This window comes from Arvicanthis niloticus, chromosome 1, assembly GCF_011762505.2.
Source record: "Arvicanthis niloticus isolate mArvNil1 chromosome 1, mArvNil1.pat.X, whole genome shotgun sequence".
NCBI lineage: Eukaryota > Metazoa > Chordata > Mammalia > Rodentia > Muridae > Arvicanthis > Arvicanthis niloticus.
Genome location: NC_047658.1, coordinates 71,830,982 through 71,851,610, shown reverse-complemented (window position 1 = coordinate 71,851,610; position 20,629 = coordinate 71,830,982). Strand labels below are relative to the sequence as shown.

General features: G+C 41.6%; 1 protein-coding gene across 5 annotated transcripts in view; it reads right to left on the bottom strand.

Moving 5' to 3' along the window:
- Positions 1-20,629, bottom strand: part of Stim1 (stromal interaction molecule 1) — a 170,165-nt gene that overhangs the window by 7,715 nt on the left and 141,821 nt on the right. For 3 of the 5 annotated variants that reach the window (XM_034502754.2, XM_076939265.1, XM_034502763.2), the window contains 6 exons: positions 18,712-18,827; positions 16,065-16,242; positions 8,669-8,846; positions 4,054-4,221; positions 3,401-3,501; positions 2,883-3,118 (listed from right to left, as the gene is read on the bottom strand). In XM_034502754.2, coding sequence (XP_034358645.1) covers positions 2,883-3,118; positions 3,401-3,501; positions 4,054-4,221; positions 8,669-8,846; positions 16,065-16,242; positions 18,712-18,827 — 977 coding nt within the window. Of the gene's footprint in view, positions 1-1,271; positions 1,365-2,882; positions 3,119-3,400; positions 3,502-4,053; positions 4,222-8,668; positions 8,847-16,064; positions 16,243-18,711; positions 18,828-20,629 lie in introns of all 5 variants that reach the window. The other 2 variants (XM_034502745.2, XM_076939275.1) reach the window with 1 other exon arrangement.

Below are 20,629 nucleotides of genomic sequence, written 5' to 3'. Positions count from 1 at the left end.
AATTTTTTTATGAATTAGCCTTGAACTTTGGAACGCAAACACTAGAGTTTGAGCCCAAGTCTTTCTACTTCCAGCTGGGACCCCAAGACACTTCCATTCTCATTTTAATCTACATTTGTAAATGGGTTGTTTTGAGACTTCTAAGTAGTATCAACAAGGTCATTGTATTCAATAAATATCTTAACCACACTTTTAAAATTTCACAAGAAGAGGCTGGAGAGATGGTCCTATCTGTGAACAACCTGTTCTGTTCTTGCAGAGGATGCAAATTCAGTTCCCAGCACCTACTTTGAACAACTCACAACTGCCTCTAACTCCAACTCCAGGGATTCAATGCCCTCTTCTGGTCCCTGTGGGCCCCGCATTCATGTGCACAAACCTAAAGTCAACTTACACACATACACACATAATTTCAAATAAAAATAAAATCTTTTTTTAAGTTAGCAAAAAAAAAAAAAAAAAAAAAGCAAGAAAAGTATCTTTTTAATGGTTTTTAATGCTATGGTTTTTCTATGGTTTTTAATGCTGCTATTCATGTTTTTCCCCTTTCCAGATTTCCTCTAATATGTACACAAACAATAGTGATCTAGATCAGTGCTGCAAACTAGGCTCTTGTAGGATAATTTTCACTCTGACCTGGGCACCAGGTAACCTAGAGATGTGCCAGAGAATGTCTTTAGGCTCAATCCCAGCTCCAACTTAAAAAAACAAAAAGACATTTATTCCTTAAAAGTTAGAGAGAGTCAGAGGTTACTAGGATGGCAGAGCTTTATAAGACCATGGAGAGAACACAATCCCATAGTGATGAGGAGTTAGGCAGCAGGGCTTACACAGCTGGTAGCTTTCAAAGCATGAAATGCTTGAAGAAAAGGAAGCCCGTAATAGAAAGGGAAGGAGAGGAACAGAAAGTAGAAATGGAGAAAAGAGAAGAAACATGAAAAAGAAAAAAAAAAAGAAAAAATTTTTCCCTTTGCTTTCTCTCCCAGCCCAGCAGGAAGAAGGTCCAATACCACCAGGACAGTCCTGTGGCTGGGCTGAAGGGAAAGGCCTAAGCTAGCCATCACCATGGATGTCTTCTCTCCAGCTCTTAGCTGAACAGGCTGATTCTTCTCACCCCCGAACCCCTCCCTTCAGTTAGTAAGGACAGTGCTGAGGGGACAGAGGGCGCAGGCAGGGGTGTGAGGCAGGCAACAGAAGGGGCCCATTGGATAGGAGTGTTGGTTTAGTTCCAAAAGTCGGAAAAACAAAAGCCCCAAAGGGGCTCCTCAAACCCGGGTATTTCCAGAGGGACTGATCATCCGAGCCGGCGGATGTAGAGCAGAGAGAGCGGTCACTGAACCTACGCCCCATCAGCCAGGCAGCATCTAGGGTCAACAGCCAGGCCAAAAGGAGAAGAGAATCTGATTTATGAAGGGTTTTGGCCCGTCTATCAATGGGATACAGCAAGGTCTGGGGACAGGGAATGAGTAGCTCGGAGCTAATGAAGCTTCTTCCTAACCTAGAGAGCATAGTAGCCTTTAGATCAATAAGTTAGGATCCAGATTTGCCTATTAGTGATCCAAACCTTGATAGGTCTTTGACTAAAGACCTAGCAAGATATCAGATCAAGCAAGGCATGGTGACACACACCTTTAATTCCAGCATTTGGGAGGCAGGGGCAAGTAGCTCTCTATGGTTTACATAGAGTTCTGGCCAGCCAGGGCTAAAGAGAAAGTTAGGCCAGCCAGAGTGACACAGTGAGATCCTGTCTCAAAAAAAAAAAAAAACAAAACAAAACAAAAAAAAAAAAACAAAAAAAAAAAAACAAAAACAAAACAAAACAAAACAAAAAAGATATCAGATCAAGAAGACAAAGAGGCTCAGTTAGGGGCAAAGTACTATCGAGAAAATGTACATGGTCCTACATGTCTATAATGCTAATACTTGGTAAGGTGGGAAGCAGAAGAATTATTACAAGTTCAATGTTCGCCTGAACTTTACAGCAAGCTCCAGGCACAGCCATTAAAATAGACATTCACAAATAAACTTCTGTCTGAATTATGAATTCAGCCTTATTAAAAAACCTGGCCTTCAGGGCAGGCAGGGGAATGAAACCCTAAGCCAGCCCTGTAATCCCCTCTGCACTGGTATGGTATGGACTCAACATAACATAATTATTTAGCTAAAATAATCTCCTATTCAAATAAAAATTCAGCTGTGGACCAGAAGGGAATCACTAAAGCACTCCCACAAAATGCTATCTCTTTGTCTCTGTTCTATAAAGTTCTCATCACCTTTGGGGAAAATAAGAAAGAACCAGGATAGTGACAGGAGTAGGGGAGTCCAAGTTCAGTGAGCAGCCAGACATACTTGTACAGGAGTTCTCTCCTGAGCAAAAATGCCTCCCAGCTCAGATACTTTAGGAATGAAAGACTTTAAAGGACTGCTACTATATGGGGTTCTCACGCAGTAAGGCAAGGAAAAGAGACATCAATCTATTCACCTGCTTTAGTAATTAAGAACAAGAAACATAAAGTGAACATAAATAAATATAAATAGTCCAAATGAATATTATTTTATACTATAAATAAAAAGTTTCTAAAGATTATATTTTAATAAAGGTAGACAGCATGGAGAAGAAAAAAGGAGGACTAAACAGAAAAACAGAGTAAAAAAAGAGACACAGAGATACAGGACTGAGAAGGCATACAGCAAGGAGAAACCACCAAAAGGACAGCTATAAAGAAATATCATAATGTGAATTGTTTTATTAACCAATGAAGGAGCTATATCTTTCCTAGTTATCTTCCCCAACTACTGTTTAAGCAGAACAGAGGTGACACATGTCTCATCTTGCCCACCAAAGGCCACCCCTTGCTCACCCCTACAAAGAAGTCACCTACACTGCATAGACAAAGGCGACACAATCTCCTCATCCATGTCATCCACATCGTCAGTCATGATGAAGTGGGCGGGGTTAGGGCGGGTGCTGCCCATCCAGCTGGGGTCGATGTTGAGAGCAGCCACCAAGGAGTGGATGCCAGGGTTATTGACAATCTGGAAACCGCAGAGAATCTCGATCTGCTGCCACCGGTGCAGGCGCTCCCTCAGTGCTGCAGTCACCTCACTCAGTGCTTGCCTGAAGTCGGAAGAAAGAACTGCAGGTGTGGACCGTGTGGAAACCCCAATAAGAACAAGATCACTTTTGAGAGGAATAAACTGGAATAGGTGCATGTATGAATAAAAACCACAATAAATCATAAACTTAAGAGCAAAGTGGGAGCTGGATCCGAGCTTGGGTAGGAGACCAGAGCTGTCACTCTATCATGAGGAGATGGGACTGTGGTTAGAAGGCCTCACATAACCTCAATCATTAAGGATGGTATTAGCATTGCTGGAACTGATAACTGGTGCTACTTACTTAGCAGTTAAGATTTTATGATCCACATCATCCAGGGAAGAGCTGTGGGCCACATGGAAGGTACCAAAAAGTGTGTTTCTCTTCTTTTTTATTTTCTCAGCCTGCCAAGATGAAGCCCCCAACATAAAGAGAGTATGGGTTCATGGTTGGAAGAAATGAGGCCTTCCCATGGCTGGGTCCCCACCCCCCTAACACAACTTAAACTTCACAGGAAAAGAAAGAGAAAGAGGAAAGAAGCAAAGAAGTAAGGCAAGGGAGGAAGTGGGCGGACCTCAGGAACCTGCTAAGGTGCACACGTGAAAGGTTCCAGCCTTAGTCAAGGTCCAGAAGGACCTCTGTTCCCTTGACAGCCTTTTTCAGCAGGAAAGCTGTTACAGATTTCCTTCTGCCCACTCCTACTTGCTTTATCATACCCAGAAGACAGGGCAGAGTATCCCTATACCATCAGTCCCTCCTCCAAAAACTTCAGTACATTATTAAGCAGTGTACATTAAAAAAAAAAAAAAAAAAAACAGAATCCACTGTCCATTTGTCTCTTCACTCAAAGGGAGAGACAGGGTAAAGCAGAGAAAATTGGGGGGGGGGGGCATAAAAAGAAGAGGACAAGGAGGAGAGAAGAAGGCAAAGGAAGCCCACAGGAGAGCAGGCCTCACCCCTTCCTTGGCCACCAGCAGCTGCTTCTCTGCATTTTGCTTTTTGATGTTGTAGTACTGCACCTCCACCTCATGTGTCAGCTGCAGCCACTTCTGAAGGGCCTCAGGAGCATACCATGAGCTGTGCGATTCCAGCTCCTTCTCTGCTTTCCTCAAGGCCTCCCGAACCTATGAGGACATGAGAATGTGAATCTGTTTGTTAGCATTAACATCCTCTCCAACACCTCTGTACAATGCTTTACAACTCTGAGTCCATACCTGCTTTACAATTCTTGAAATAGGAAGAAATGACAAAGATTGTTCTCTGAATTTCACATACAAGGAATAAGCACAAAGAAGAAAAGCAGCCTATTTAAGATCACCCTTCAACAGTGACAAGCAGAACACAAATGGAGACCTTTTTTTCTCTCCGGTATACTCTTGGCTATCACATTATCTTATTCTCCTGGTCAAACAGCCAGTCTCAGACAGCTTTCATGGTGTCTTCGGGAATATATCTGCTACTGACTAATCTTATTGTAAATTGGGGTCTGTGTGTGGGCCTCAAGACATCACAATGTGGGCTGGAGGGATGCTCAGTTAAGAGTACTGGCTGCTCTTCCAGAGAACCTGGGTTCAGTTTCCAGCACCCACATGGCAGCTTACAACCATCTGAAACAACAATTTCGGGGAATCTGACACCTCTTCTAATCTCCTTGAGCACCAGGCACACATGGGGTATACAGGCATAGATCAAACAAAATACTTACATCCACTTAAAAAAAAAATAATACTACATTAAAAAATCACAATGTGGTAGACACAGCACATGGTTAAAAATCTAATTCTGGGGGATGCATAGAGGGATCAGTAGTGAAGAGTAAGTAGTGCTCTAGCAGAAGACCTATGTTCAATTTCTTGTACCATATGAGGTACCTCACAACTGCCTGTAACTCCACATCCAAAGAAAGCCAATGCCTCTGGCCTCTGTAGGCACCTGCACACAGCCGCACATACCGAGTCCTCTGGAAGAGGAGCCAGTGCTCTTAACTACTGACCCATATCTATAATCCTTGTTTTAGTTTTTTAAGGAAAGGTTTCATGCAGCTCAGGGTGGTCTTGAATTTACTAAGTAGAAGCTGGTCTTGAACTTCTGATCCTCCTGCCTCCACCTCCTCTGAGTTCTTAGATGTCAGGCATGAGCCCCTATTCCTGCCATTAATTGACTTTTTACCCTCTTTTTCTTACAACAGACTGAATATAAACACTAATAATGGAATCTAGGATGGCTGTGGTGGTGCCTGCTGATAACCCCAATCTTCAGGTGACAGAGGCAGTAAGAGCTCACCACTTCTTTTTTTTTTCCCCATGAGCACAAAGGGCATGGGCTCGCCCTCTGCAGGCGGCCGCCTAAGCCGCTGAGCCACCACTTCAAGGCCAGCCTATTCTATAAAGAAAGCTTGTATCAGAAACAACAAAAAGAATAGAGCAGTCCTGTAAGCCAGACATTTAAAAAATATAAAAAATTGCATATACAGATTATTAAATTGATGGTAGTGCCTTTAATCCCAGCACTTGGGAGGTAGAGGCAGGCAGATCTCTTAAGTTTGAGGCCAGCCTGGTCTACAAAATAAGTTTCAGGACAGCCAGGGCTACACAGAGAAATCCTGTCTTGCCAAAAAAAAAAAAAAAAAAAAAAAGGAAGAAAGAAAAATATTGGTTTTAGTTTAAAAATTTAAAAATTTAGTTATTTTTCATAAAATGTTTAGGTTGGTTAGTAAGGGATTTAATATAGCTTTTTAAATTAATAAATATTTAAATGTTTTTTCATTTTATTTTCTAACCTATTATGTATTTTTATTAACTTGACAGGCATTTGAGTAACATAAATAAATACTCATATATTTTGTTTTGATTTTGAAGAAAGTGTCTCTATATAGGTAGTCCTGGCTCATCTGGAACTCATTTCAATTCTCCTTCCTCACCTTCCTGGGTGCTGCCATTACAGGAATGAGCTACAGTGCCTGGCTTTCATATGCTTTATATATAAGATCCATCTTAACTTCTCATTGGGTAAAAATCAAAAGTACCATCCCCACAAAAAACCCTAAGTAAATTCCTAAGGTGATTTACATTGCTGAATAATAATTTACTAGGTAATTAATAACTAGTTTTTTCATTTTCCTGTTGATAATCACTTGGGTTGTTGGCTTATTTGACTTTTATAAGTAACTGTAGGGCATGTGGGACCATGCTACCAGAATGAGCTCAAACCCCAGCAATCTCAGAGATCTGACAGGAGTAGAGTCGTTCTCTACCTGCATCTGTACCTGCTCTGGAACACTTAACCATGATACCCCACTAAGAACCATGGACACTCAGTCAAGTAGCATAACACCTGGAGTTCTCCATGCTAATGAGGTATCTAAATATTCCTGACCCTTCAGCCAATGAGCTTCCCTAACTGGGTATTCCTTCCCATTAAAGGTGTATAATCTCTGGTTCACCACGAATAAAGTATATGCATTCACATCCACCATCAAATAACCCAATATGAATAAGCAAGAATCATCTCATAGAGCTGCGTGGTCTCTGCGTGGAAGACTTTCGACTAAGAGCCATGCCTAAGACTCCTGAGTAAGGCTTCTCCCCTCTAGTAAGTGCCCTTTGGTGCCGGGCACTCACTCCTAATGAGGCCAGATCCTGTTCATCTAGGACACTGCCTTCTTCCTTCCTGCCTGGTACATAGATATCCTGAGGGAAAAGGTAAACCTTGGACCCCCAGTTCCTGACTTCCCCTCTCAGTGGTATACCAGCAGTGCCTGGGTACCCAGAGAAGAGAATGGAAACCACTGTGGACTCCCCATTTCAGACTTTTCCCCGCCTCCTCCAGGTGGCCTGCTGCAGAACGCAGTATGACAAGTAACACTATTATGGACATGTTTGAATACATATCTCCTAGTAAGCATAAATACTCATTTCTGTTGGGTATATAGTAATAAAGCATTTATGTATTAGCTTTACTAAAATCCATCAAACAATGAATATGGTTCAGTGGTAGAGTACTTTGCTAACATATAAAGCCCAAGTTTGATCTACATCAGTGGAGGTAGAGAAGAGGGTAAGAAAATGCAAAATAGTTTCTTAAAAGGGTTGTACCTATCAATACTGCTATCACTTGTGCATGACCTTTATATTTTAGGCATTTTAACTTTCGGCATTCTGGTAGCTGTAATGGCATTTCATTGTGATTTTAATTTTCACTTCTTACATTATATATAATACACACACACATATATATATGTAAAATATATGAATGATTGATTGTTTGACTTAAGAATCTCTTCTCATTTAAAAATGTAGGTTGGGGAGATGCAGAGTGTGAGAGCCTGAAGGTGGAAAGGTCCAGCTCAATGGGCCCAGAGTAAAGGTGGATTTAAGCCTAGCTCTTCAGAACATAGCCTCAAACAACTGAACTGAACTGTAGTCAAAGTGAGAGAACCTTGGCACTCCCTAAAACTCCCAAATCCTGAGTTCCCATGAGCAAGAGTATAGCTACAAATGGCACTAGGAGCTAGGGAAACATTTTAAGATGGAACTCTACGCCAACCAGAAGTATACAAGGTCCTGGCTGCCAGACTCAACCAGAAGGAAAACAAGCTAAGACATGGTTCATCATGTGGGCACATGCTGGAGCAGGAGCTGTGTCTCCTCATTTGCCCATCTGTACTTCACCCAATTCAGCATCATGTCTTTTACTTACTGCAGGGCCCACTGCTGACAGTCACCAAGCTGGCTGTCCAGGCTCATGCCCACCAACCATTCAGAGTCTATACCCTGCTGCAGGCATGCCTACTAAGTCTGCACCTCCACTCTCTGGCCTGTGTAACACTCCCCCGCCCTGGCCTTCCTTGAACTGTACCAAGCTTCCTGCAACACTGGAGGCTTTCCAGAGACACTTGATAGGGCTGTTTCCACACCTGAGTCCAAAGACACAAATGCACAGAAATGGCAGATAACAGATCAGGCTCTCAGGGCTTCTCAGTCTATATCAAGGGTACTCTGTGAAGCACAGAGCCACAGCCTAGGGGCCCCGGCTTAGTGATTTCTGTCTCTGCCTACACTGGCCCCTTAGTCAACAGGAGGTAGAGCTTCTAACTGAATTTTTCCCCAGGTCACCTGTAGCTTCCCCAGGTCACATACATTCTCTTAACTGCTAAGCCTTCTCTCCAACCCCACTGCCATTTTTACAAATTTCAAAATCATCCAAAACTAATCTAGTTTACAGGCTATGACAACAGGTACTCTTGGAGTAAAATCTGACAAGAGCAAAAGTGAGCTCTCTGAGTGCTGCTTACATGGGCATGCCCATATGTAAAACCTTACCAGCTCAATACCTAAGATTTGTTCACTTGATATAAATAACTCAATGAAAAAGGGAGGGGGAAGAGATTCTTATCTCTCATTATCTGGCATTCTTTGAAAATCATGGTAACTATTTTATAGCTTTACCACTATCCTTATTGTTAAGTCCAGAAGAAAGATTTGAACCATATTTCAAAACGTTCACAAATGAAGCTTTCCAGCCAGACCCTGCTCCTCTGCCTCCCAAGGCGTCCTGTGCAGACTCTCCTACCTGCTCCAGCTCTTCCTCTGCATATTTCTGGCGGCTCCTCTCATTCTCAGTACCCTCCCTCAGCTCCTTCAGCCGCTGAGCTTCCTGCTTGGCAAGGTTGATCTCATCACGCAGCTTCTTCTCCAGATGGACCTTCTCTACTTCCACTGTTCGGTGCTCCTCCTGGGCCTTGTGCAGCCTGGGGTTGGGGGGGAGATGGGGAACAATGTAGAAAGCTGAGGCAAGAAGGTGCCAGCCAACATGCCATAGGTTATGGCAATAAGGAAGAAAATAAGAGCCACCAGCTCTCAGCATATAGCCTTTCTACTCTGCTGGCTGTGTCGCTCTGAGCTAGTCAGGGCCAACAGAAACCACAATCACTAGCTTTAAATCTTGTGTTGGCCATTATTCTACTGCTAGTAAACAAGACCATGCAGCCAGGTTCACAAACATCTGAATCCCTCCCCTAAAGTATCTCATACATTGAAATTATAACAACTACCAGTTTACAGGACAGTTCACATTTTTTTTTCTCCTAGCAGATAACAACATCAGCCTGGGACAGATATGAATATGAAGATTGTTGGCATTTGGTCTAGGCTCCTCCCCACAGTTACCTGGCAACAGCCAGGTGTGCCTGACTCACTATAAAAGGGCCTGCTTGCCCCCTCCTCTCCCTCTTGCTCTGTCCCCTTGTTCCTTCTCCCTCTCTCCCCATTCCTTTCCCTGTTCTGTCTCCACATGCTCATGGCCAGCTCTATTTCTCTTCTCTTCTCTTCTCTTCTCTTCTCTTCTCTTCTCTTCTCTTCTCTTCTCTTCTCTCTCTCCCCCTCCCTCTCTCTCTTTCTCTCTCTCTTTCCTCTCCCCCTCTCTCTCAGCTTTTCTCTGTCTCTACACTCCCAATTCCCCTCCCCATGCCCTGGTCCCACAGGGGGAAGGGAAACCTCAGCATGGGCCCGAAGAGGCAATCCCTTCCCCTACACCAGACTACACATCCACCAAATGCATTCCTTATCTCTTTATAAAATACAATATAGATGAGAAATAAAAGGCTAGAATTCAAATCTTTGTGATTTCAAAGTCTATAATTATTCTCAAATTGGAGATATATATGAAAGGTTCAACAAATGTAGAAAGCTCTTAAGATACATAAAAATGAAGCAAAATCTCATGGTTTAGGTTCAGATGAAGTGATGATAGAGGGGGAAGCTTATGGAAGATAAATTATTGGCTAGACCTCTTAGACTCTCAAATGCCTGTTACAAGCACAAGAACGCACCCCCCCACACACACACACACACACGCTGAAATGTATGTCTAAGGAGCTGTGCTGAGCAGATCTTAAAAGATTACCTGTTGCCTCCTTTCTTCCTTCCTTCTTTGTTCTGCATATCTTAATCCATCTATCTATCTGTTCATTTGTTAAACAAGTTAATCAGATTCCTACTAAAGATCAAGTCCTTTGCTGAGCCCTAAATAACAAGAAATAAATAAAAAAGTGCCCTCCTACTGAGTGGTGGTAACACACACCTTTAATCCCAGCACTCAGGAGGCAGAGGCAGGCAGATCTCTGTGAGTTTGAGACCAGCCTGGTTTGCAAGTGAGTCCAAAACAAACAGGACAAACAGGACTATATGGAGGGACCTTGTTTCAAAAGGAAAAAAGAAAAAAAAAAAAAAAAAAGAAAAGAAAAGAAAAGAAAAGCAAGCAAGCAGGATGATCAAGCCATGAAGAGCAAGCAGGTAAGCAGTACCTGCTCACAGTCTCTGCATCAGCTCCTGCCTCTAGTTCCTGCCATACATGAGTTTCTGTCCTCATTGCTTTTGATAATGAACAGTGATATAGGAGTGTAAGCCAAATAAACCCTTTCCTCCCAAAGTTGCTGTTAGTCACAGTGTTTTATCACAGCATTAGTAATGCTAACTAAGACAAGACCCAAGGGAAAGAGTTTACTAATTGCCCTGAGATGGGAAAGAACTGAGCTGTTGCCTGGTCTTAAGTTAGTAGAAACTATCAAGTTATCAGGGAATAGGTCATGAGGATAATGAAAAGAGAAAAGATTTAGAGTGCAGGGTTAGCCTGAGTGAGGTCCTGGGTTTGGTCCAAAGGAAGGGGAAGTAAGAAAGAAGAGAGTGGAAAGTCAGGGACGAAGATGAAAGGGGGATGTGAATGAGAAAAGGAAGAAAGAGGAAAGAGGCCAGTGAGGTGGCTCAGTGGTAAAGGTATCTGCTGCCAAGCACACCAACTGAATGATACTAAGGCTGCACATGATAGAATGAGAGAACAGACTCTGGTAAGTTATCTTCTGACCTCCATACCACATGGTTTATACCAGCCTCCTCCAGTGCACGTGTACCAACACACACACACACACACACACACACACACACACACACACGCACAAATAAGTTATGTAATAAAATATTTTTAAAAGGAAATGCTGGTCATGGTGGTGCACACCTTTAATTCCAGCATTCTGGAAGTAGAGGTGGGTGGATCTCTGTGAGTTCTAGACCAGCAAGGGCTATACAATGAAACACCATCTAAAAGAAAGAAAGGAAAAGAAAAGAGAAATTGGGTTTAGAACTGAGGTAGAAAAAAGTAAATGATAAGGCCAGATGTATTGGCATGTGTTTGCAGTCACTTAAGAGGTAGAGACACGAAAATCAATGCAAGTTCAAGACTAACTTAGTCTATATCCAAGATCCAGGTTAACCAGTGAGACTACCATCACTATCATCACCAAAAGTAGTAAAAAGAAAGAAAAAAGATAGACAATAGAATCCACACCCCCCCCCCCCGTGGATCCTGTCTATTTAATTATAAAATGAAAGTATCAGGCCTGATGATGAACAAACTATAAACCCAATACTTGGAAGAGTGTTCAAAGTCAACCTTGGCTAAAAGAGACCTTGTCTCAAAATCAACAGAAAAAAAGATGACTAAAAGGCAGATATAGAATCCAAAGTTTTAAAAACAGCAAGTCCAGACTTCTCTGTGGCAGAAGGCCCTAAGAAACAGTGGGCTACCAGCTGTTCTGCAAAAAGAACAATTTTCTACCTATTGTGCCCTTAGAGGAGTTGCTTTTCCTTAGAATGGACACTAGATGGTGATACATGAATAGCTTAAAAAAAAAAAAATCAGAGGTGCCATTTCCCCACCTCCATTCTTGCAGATGTCTACTATCCCACGACCCGACTGCACGAAACTGTACAACTGCACCACTGCACCTTCACTGAAAGCCTGTTGTCTCCAAAACAGCCTCTCCTGAAAAAGCCAGTATTACCACATCTTTCTCTCTATTATAGCAAAATGGACCTACTTACATGTCCATAGTGTAGTGGAGACAGAGATCAATATATAATATTGTGTGGAGAAATTAGCAAATAAATGTACAATTAAGCACTGTCCTGTTCCAAAGCAATCAATAAGGAAGAAAATTAAGCAGCCCAATGGAAAGTTCATGGCTGAGGCTCAAACACTTGTGTGACTAGGGACACATTTTACTTGTTTCTTCATAGCAAAAAGGAAACAAAATTCTTGCCTGCCTCAAAGAATTGTTTTGAAACCAGTGAGATCCTAGTTGGAATGTATATGTTACATTTACTCACACCGAAACTCCGTGATGACTACCCTGCTCTGACTTTCTATAGAGAGGAAGGACAAAGTGGCATGTGGCCTCTGTACTCAGAGAAGGCCATGTTTATGTGTGCACAAGTCTAGAGGGGGTGTCTGTCTGTTGCTTGGTGCTACAGTGGTCATTAAGCTCAGGAGGATTTGGGGAGCAGGGAAGGCTTGGAGCTTAAGTTTTATCCCCAAACTTGGAATGTCTCTTGCTTAGATTCTTTTGTCTTTGGAATGAAAACAGTGCATATTTTTCAGACAAATGAAGTATGGGAATTGTTCAGACAGCAGCAGTTAGCCCCTAGTTGGCAAAGGGTACAAACACAAGGGCCCAGCAAAGTAACCATGAATCAGCTTAGAAATCAAACTCCGGCCCTCTAAAAGCCAAGCTTATAGAAATCAATCTGGTAAAGCTGCTGCTGGAGAGTGTCAAAATGCATAGCTCAGGGGTTGGAGAAATCACTCAGCAGTTAAGAGTACTTCTGCTCTACCAGAGGATCTAGAATCAGTTCTAGACACCCACAGTGGCTCACAAGAGGCTGTAACTCTAGTTCCAGGAGATCTGATGCCAGCTTCTGGTGTCTGTTACCAGACTCACATGTAGTACATATACAGACATGCAAGCAAAAGACTCATACACATAAAAAAAAAAAAAACTTTGAAAAAAAGTTGTTGTTCACTGCTGTCATGTGACCATCCTAGTCTTCATTTCCTCAACTCTAAGACAGGAATAATAGTATCTATCGGTTTCAATACCCAGCTCATGGGCCAGGTGTATACCTTTTGTCTTACCACTTGAGAGGGACTGAAGCAGGCAGATCTGAGTTCCAGGCCATTCTGGTCTACAAGTGAGATCCAGGCCTGCCAGAAATTATTTAATACTATGACTACTACTACTAGTTGTAGTAGTAGTAATAACAGTAAAAATAATAAATTAATTTAAATAAAACATTTCAAACCAAAAAGAAGCCTTGCTCATAAAAAAAGCTTTTCCACACTCATCCAAAGAAAATAGTGTCTGCTACTTAGAAGTAGCCCTTTAAATATCTCTGGCGTTAGTGAACTCCTGTAATTCCAACACTTGAGAAGCTGAGACAGGATCACCATGAATTCCAGGCCAGACTTGTCTACACAGAGAGTCCCTGTCCCCCCCCCCCCCAAAAAAAAAAAAAAAAACTAAAGAAACTAGGTTGGTGGTGAAAACCGATAATTCAGCTCTTAGCAATCTAAGGCAAGAGGCTTACTATGAGTTCAAAGCCAGGTCCAGTTAGACCTGGACTACATGGTAAGATTCATGTCTCAAAACAGGCATACATATCACACACATGCACACACACACTCACACACATGGGCGGGGACACAAACCAGGCTTCTTTCTCTCAGTGGATGGTTTGAGACTGGGTCTCATAGCCTAGGCTGACCTGGAATTTCCTATGTAGCTTAGACTGATTTTGAACTGTTTCACCTCCTCAACCTCCCAAATGCTAGGATTATAGGCAATCCTATAGACTCAGACATCAATTTCAGGCTTTATTCCTATTTATGTTGATTTCTGCAGACTTCCCAAGTGTTGCTAGGCTGTCAATCATTTCCTAAAAAATGATCCTGAAGTAGGCCTCTCCCCCTAATAAAACCAAACCAAACCAACTCCACAATTTTCACTAACCTCTCAGTGACTTTTACTTCTACTGAACAGATCTGTGTGCCTCAAGGTCCCACCCATATGTTCTTAATGGCCTGTCCTTCCCTACCCATCATTCAGGAGCATCTGATTACAGTGTCATATTCACTTAGCTCTGGAATCTAACCCCTTTGCATTCTTATACTAAAAGGTGGCAAGAGTCTGCATTAGGAGTGTCTGCACTGTCATGTTACATACATGACTTTTGTTTCCCTAGGAGCAGAGAATCCCTTGCAGTTGCCAACAGAAACCAGAGTTCTAGATTCTGGAGTACAGGAATGCTTCCTGACTGGAATCTCTATTCAAAACTCTACCTTCTGACAGTCTCAAAAGAATCACAGACTACCAGAGTGACAGCATGATGTTCTCTAATCAAGTCCTTCAGGTTACTTATTTGTGGGGTGTGTGTGTGTGTGTGGGTGTTCTGCATGTCTGTCTGTATGTATAATACATGCATGCAGTGCCCATGGAGGACAGAAAATGACAGATCCCCTAGAAGTGTAGTTAAAGATGGTTGTGAGCCACCAGGTGGGTGCTGGGAACCATAATCCTGTAGGAAAAGCAATCAGTAGTGCTCCTAACTTCTAAACCATCTCTTTAGTTCCATCCTTCAGGTTATTAATGACAAAAAGTTCTGGAAAGGAATATACTCTCAGTCACAGAAGTCAATAGTTAAAGTACTCAGAGTATATGAGAAAGAACTAAGGGAATAATATGAGAGGTTTTTTTGGTTTTTTTTTTTTTTTTTTTTTTTTTTTTTAATGAGGTTACGCTATGTTACTGGCTGGTTTTGTGTCAACTTGGCACAAGCTGGAGTTATCATAGAGAAAGGAGCTTCAGTTGAGAAAATGCCCCCATGAGATCCAGCTGTAAGGCATTTTCTCAATTAGTGATCAAGGGGAGAGGGCCCCTTGTGGGTGGTACCATCCCTGGGCTGGTAGTCTTGGGTTCTATAAGAAAGCAAGCTGAGCAAGCCAGGGGAAGCAAGCCAGTAGGTAACATCCCTCCATGGCCTCTGCATCAGCTCCTGCTTCCTGACCTGCTTGAGTTTCAGTCCTGACTTCCTTTGGTCATCAGCAGCAATGTGGAAAGTGTAAGCTAAATAAACCCTTTCCTCTCCAACCTGCTTCTTGGTTATGATGTTTGTGCAGAAATAGAAACCCTGACTAAGACACTCTATTTCTTTGCTTCTTTCTTTACGAGAAAGGGTCTTAAGATAAGGCTGACTTTGAACTTGCTATATAGTGAATGATGATGTTGAACTTCTAATCCTTCTGCCTCCAAGCCCAGTTTTTTAAAAAATGGTTTTACATTTAGTGTGTGTGTGTGTGTCTGTACACACACCCACATGGGAGCCACAGCATACATGTAGAGATTAAAGAACAACTTCCGGGAATTAGTCCTCTTCTTCTAACATGTGGGTTCTGGTATTAAACTCAGCATGTCAAGTTTGGCTGCACCGTTACCTGCTACAGTACTTGCCAGGCACAGCTCTAAGTCTAGATTTATGTGGAGTTTGGCATATGCTAAGTATGTACTCTCTCTCAACTGATATCAACAATATTCTCAGCCCTTTTTGTTTTCTTTTTGAAACAGTCTTATGTAGCCCAGTCTCAAACATGTTAGTAGTCCATAATAACCTTGTGCTCTTGATCCTTCTGCCTCCACCTCCAAAATGTGAGGATTATAGACCTGTGGCACCAAGACTGCTAGCTAGGTTTATTAGGTTTCTTTGGGAGCATGGGAAATAGTTAACTGTATCCATCTGCATGCGAAAGGAAGTGATCAAGATGTAGAAGAACAAATAGAAAGATCATAACACGTCCCTGCCAGGGAAGCTTAAGATACCTGGCAGCTATGCAATTCTTCCTTTCAGGCTCTGTCAGAGGAAAAAAGGTGGAGTTTTTGTTTGGTTGGCTGGTTTTAAATAAAATAGAATAAAAGTACCTCTCTAGAGGAGTGTCTACACAGGGCAACTGGATGGCAGGAAGCTAGGATCTCAGAACAGTTCTAGAAGGATGATAGAGCCTTTACAACCATATCAACAGGGTGCCACAGGAGACTTCCAAGAGCTGGCAGTACAAGGGCTGTGGTAAAGAAGCAAGGTCTTACCTTTCCTGAAGGTCATGCAGACTCTGCTCAGCTCGGTGTAACCCTTCCAGATCCTTCATCATTTTCTTCATGTGCTCCTTTGAGTAACGGTTCTGGATATAGGCAAACCAGCAACCACCCACACCAATAACGATAGATACCACCAGCATGAAGTCCTTCAGGTGATTATGGCGAGTCACTGCCAGACAGGGAGGGCACAGTGAGTCGAGGCATGCATGGCACACTTAGCTTGCAATTCACTGCATCTCCTCCTCAGTGATTCCTCTTGTAAAAGGCAGGCCTTTCAACTTGGAAGGAATTGTTTATCTTAAGCACATGTGCACATACTATCATAATAAAGTCTGTGACTATTTCTCTACCAGCCAAGTCCTAGTATGGATTGGCTAATAGGCCTGAGAACAATTCTGAAGGCTTATTTCTCGTCCTTCCCTAAGATGTGGCAAAGAGAATAGCACCACATCAGTGCATTCCCAAGCGCTAAGATTAAAGATATATGCCACCAGCCCGGCTATTCTTTATTCACTTGATATGTCCTTTGATACACAACTTATATTTTCTTTCTTAGGTTGTTTTTTGTTTGTTTGGCTGGGGTTGTTGTTGTTGTTGTTTTAGGAGACTGGAGAGATAGCTTAGTAATTAAGGGCACTGGCTGCTTTTGCAGAGGATTGGGGTTTAGTTCCCAGCAGGCACATTAAACAGCACCCAACCACCCGTAACTCCAGTTCCAGAGGATCCAATGCCCTCTTCTGGCCTCTGTGGGTACCTATGATTATGCGGTACAAATAACACAAATTCAGGCTCACAGACACACAAAATAACTTTTTCAAAGCAGCATCTTGAGGTAAAATTCATATAATACACATTGTTTTTAAATGAACAATTCAATAACTTTTTCAAAGCAGCATCTTGAGGTAAAATTCATATAATACACATTGTTTTTAAATGAACAATTCAATAACTTTTTCAAAGCAGCATCTTGAGGTAAAATTCATATAATACACATTGTTTTTAAATGAACAATTCAGGGGCATATAGTACATTCCAAATATGTCAATACCAACTCTATACTAGTTCCAAAGCAATTCTATCACTCCAAAGTAAAACTTATGCCCATGAATAAATAGAAGAGGGGTAGATGTGGTGTCATATATCTTTAATCCCAACACTCAGGAGGAAGGGGCTAGTGGCCATCCGTGAATTTGAGGCCATCCTGATAAACATCTCTAGACTAGCCAAGGATACATAGTAGGAGATGGAAATGGGGAAAGAGGAAAGCTGAGAATGTGTGTAGCTCAGCAGAAGAACATTTGCCTATCATATGAAAAAAACTTGGGCTCAGTTCCCAGTGACAAATAATAATAATAACAAGGATATTAATAATATATTTTATCAATTATAATAACCAATATGTAACTAATAATATTAGTAATATATCATCATAATCATCGTTTCTCAGCTAGACACCCTAGACAAGAATGATTTCAAGGTTAGCCTAGGAAACTTAGTGAGACTTTGTCTCAAAATAAAATGATGAAATGAGGTGGGGATCTAGCTTAGTAAGGTGTCCATCTAACACATGCAGGGCCCAAGAATAGGGTTGTGGGCTTCTCAAAGTAGAATTAAGGCAAATAAGACATGCCCAAGTATAGAAACAGGCCCTCAAGGGAGATCTGCCTTCAGATCTTTCTTTCTCCACACACCCCCAACCTTACATACATAGGATTTTACTATGCAGCCCAGGTAGGCAACTACTCAAAATTCTCCTGACTCAGTCTCCCTTACAAGATTGGAAACATACACCACCATGCACTGCTAGAAATTGTGGTCTCTCTTGTTCTCTCTTGGCTCCATTAAAATAAGAAAAGGACGGCAAGGCTAACCATTTTCACCAATCAGAACTCCAGAGACTGAACTATTTAATAAGTGTCTATTGCTACATTAAAAGTACATTTAGTCTTTCCCAAGCACCCATGGACAGTTTTCAGCAATCAGTTCCTTCCCTCTGTACAAACCCAGTGATGGCAGCTAAGAAACATTTGGCCTATATGTACTTCCCAATTGTTTTAGCCTTCCTATTCTAAATTATTTCTTCCATCCACAATGTCGTCTTCTTGGTAAATTCATGGAATGATGCTAGGCCCCCTCTAAAAGACAGAGATGATGTGCCACTTCTCCTAAATGGTGTTTTCTCTGTCCCTAGTCTGGAGCATAGACTAGTACGAGTACTAGTACTCTGCTGGTACTCTGCAAATACTAGGAAAGAACACTGGTTTTAGTTTGGCTGTGCAGAAATTGAACCTAGGGCCTCATGAGGGCTAGGTGAGCATGGTATCACTTGAGCTACATCCCTCACCTGGAATGCTCATGCTATCCCTCTAGGACAGAATATGATTGATTTATCTAGGTCTTCCTATAGATCCAACACAGCAATACCAAAAACTGGATCTTTCCTTAAAATATTTGATGAATAAGTAGATTAAATATTTAAATATGGCTAGATTAAAAGAAGGCTATTTCATATCTCAACACCAGTGGATAGTGAAGGTGTTGTCTTGTAGGAGTGCCTATGAGACCCAGGACGCAGTCTAGCCACTCCCAATGGTTTTGGGTTCCATAGCACAGCAGTAGACCTCGACACAAAACTCACAGAGAGGAGGCCCAAACAGCACTGTGTCCAGGGCCTTCAGCTGCAGCTTCTGCCTATGGCTCCGATCTGTCATCTTCAGCACAGTCCCTGTCATGGTGGTGTTGGTTACAGCTAGCCTATTAAGACAAAGAATAGCGGTTAGGTTTTAGACATCAAAAAGTACTTTGGAATGATTATTTATTCCTTCCAGGAACACATTCAGTTTTTGTGATTGTTGTTCTTTGTACTCTAGAACAGAGTCTAAATAAACAAGTGAGTTTATTTTATTTTATTTTATTTTATTTTATTTTAATGAGTGTTTTGGCTGTGTGTATGTCTCTACACTAGATCTAGGCAGCACCCACAGAGGCACTGGATATTCTGGAACTTGAGTTACAGATGGCTGAGCTCCTATACAGGTGCTGGGAATTGAACCTCGGTCCTCTGGAAGAGCAGCAACTCTTCTTAGCTGCTGAACCATCTTTCCACAACCAATAAGTTGTCTCCTAACAGGGAGTATTTACCAAATATTTGATCACCCTCTCTCTCCATATCTACAATCTCCTAAGTATTCTACCCTCTAAGGACTAAATATCTATATCTATATCTATATATAAATAAAATATGTTACATATGTCATATATATATTTGTTATTATATGCCATATATAACATATAATAATATAACATCATATATATATATGTATATATAAATATGGTATGAGTGAAGGCATACAAGTGCCACAGGGTACATGTGGAAGTCTGAGAACAACTTTCAGGAGTTGATTCTCTCCTTCCACATTGTTGAAGGGGGGTTTCTCTTATTTCTCCCAGGAGACATATTCCAGGCTAATTAGCTCATGGGCTTCCAAGAAATTCTCCTGTCTCCACTTCCCATTTCACTGTGAAGTGCTGGGATTACAGATATGCACCAACATTTCTAGCTTTTGTTTAAAGGTTCTGGGGCTCAAACATAAGTGTTTTACTTGCTGAGAATCTCACTGGTGATTTCTCTTGTGCTTCTGCTTCTAGGAATTCTTCTATATATTTGTCCCCAGCTCTCTTCATGAGAAAATGTATTCTCTTGTCCAGTCAGAACGCCATGCTCAATGAACACTTGTTCGTGGGCCTTCTCAACAGCTCTAATTTTAACCCATTGTTATTATATATAAACTTGCTTGTAAAAAACACTGTTAGTCCTATTAACAACTATCTTACTAACTGCAATACAGTTTACTCCTAATAACATTAATATAGGTTTTATGACCTTTAATCATGCTGATAATAAGAGTTTGACTTATTAAAACTTGAAATGACTGAAGAATAAAGGGACTTCCTCTTTTCTCTGCTAAAACACAGCAGGTATAGAAGGAAATAAATATAAGATACAAAAAGATGGAAACCACATGCCTGAGCCCTCTAAGGGCAGAGTTAACACTATATTACCCTATACCATTGGTTATCTTTCCTAATACATAGCTTTATTCCCTCAGCTAGAAGAAAAGCTTCTGACATCACAGAGTGTGTTTTCTATTTCTGTATGAACATGAAGGAATGGCAGCTACTTCCTCCTCTGAACTTGGAATGCAATCAAGGGCACCTAACCAGAGAGATAATGAGGCAATATGACCAGCTGGTCAGGAGATCTGGCTTCCGGTCCTAAGTATTCTCACTTGTCTAATTAAGCATAAGCTGCTTGGTTCCTCCGCAGAGACCTCAATTTCCTTTTATGTAAATTTTTCATAAAATTTTGTCACAAGGTCTCTATATAGCCCTGGCTGTCTTGGAATTCACTATGTCAACAAGAATGCCCTCCAACTCACAAAGATCCACTGTCTTCTGCTTCTTGGAGTATTAGGATTAATGACATTCACAATCACACCTGGTCTTCTGTATAATTTATGTAAAATGGATGCTTTCTGAAAGCCTGGAAATTCTTA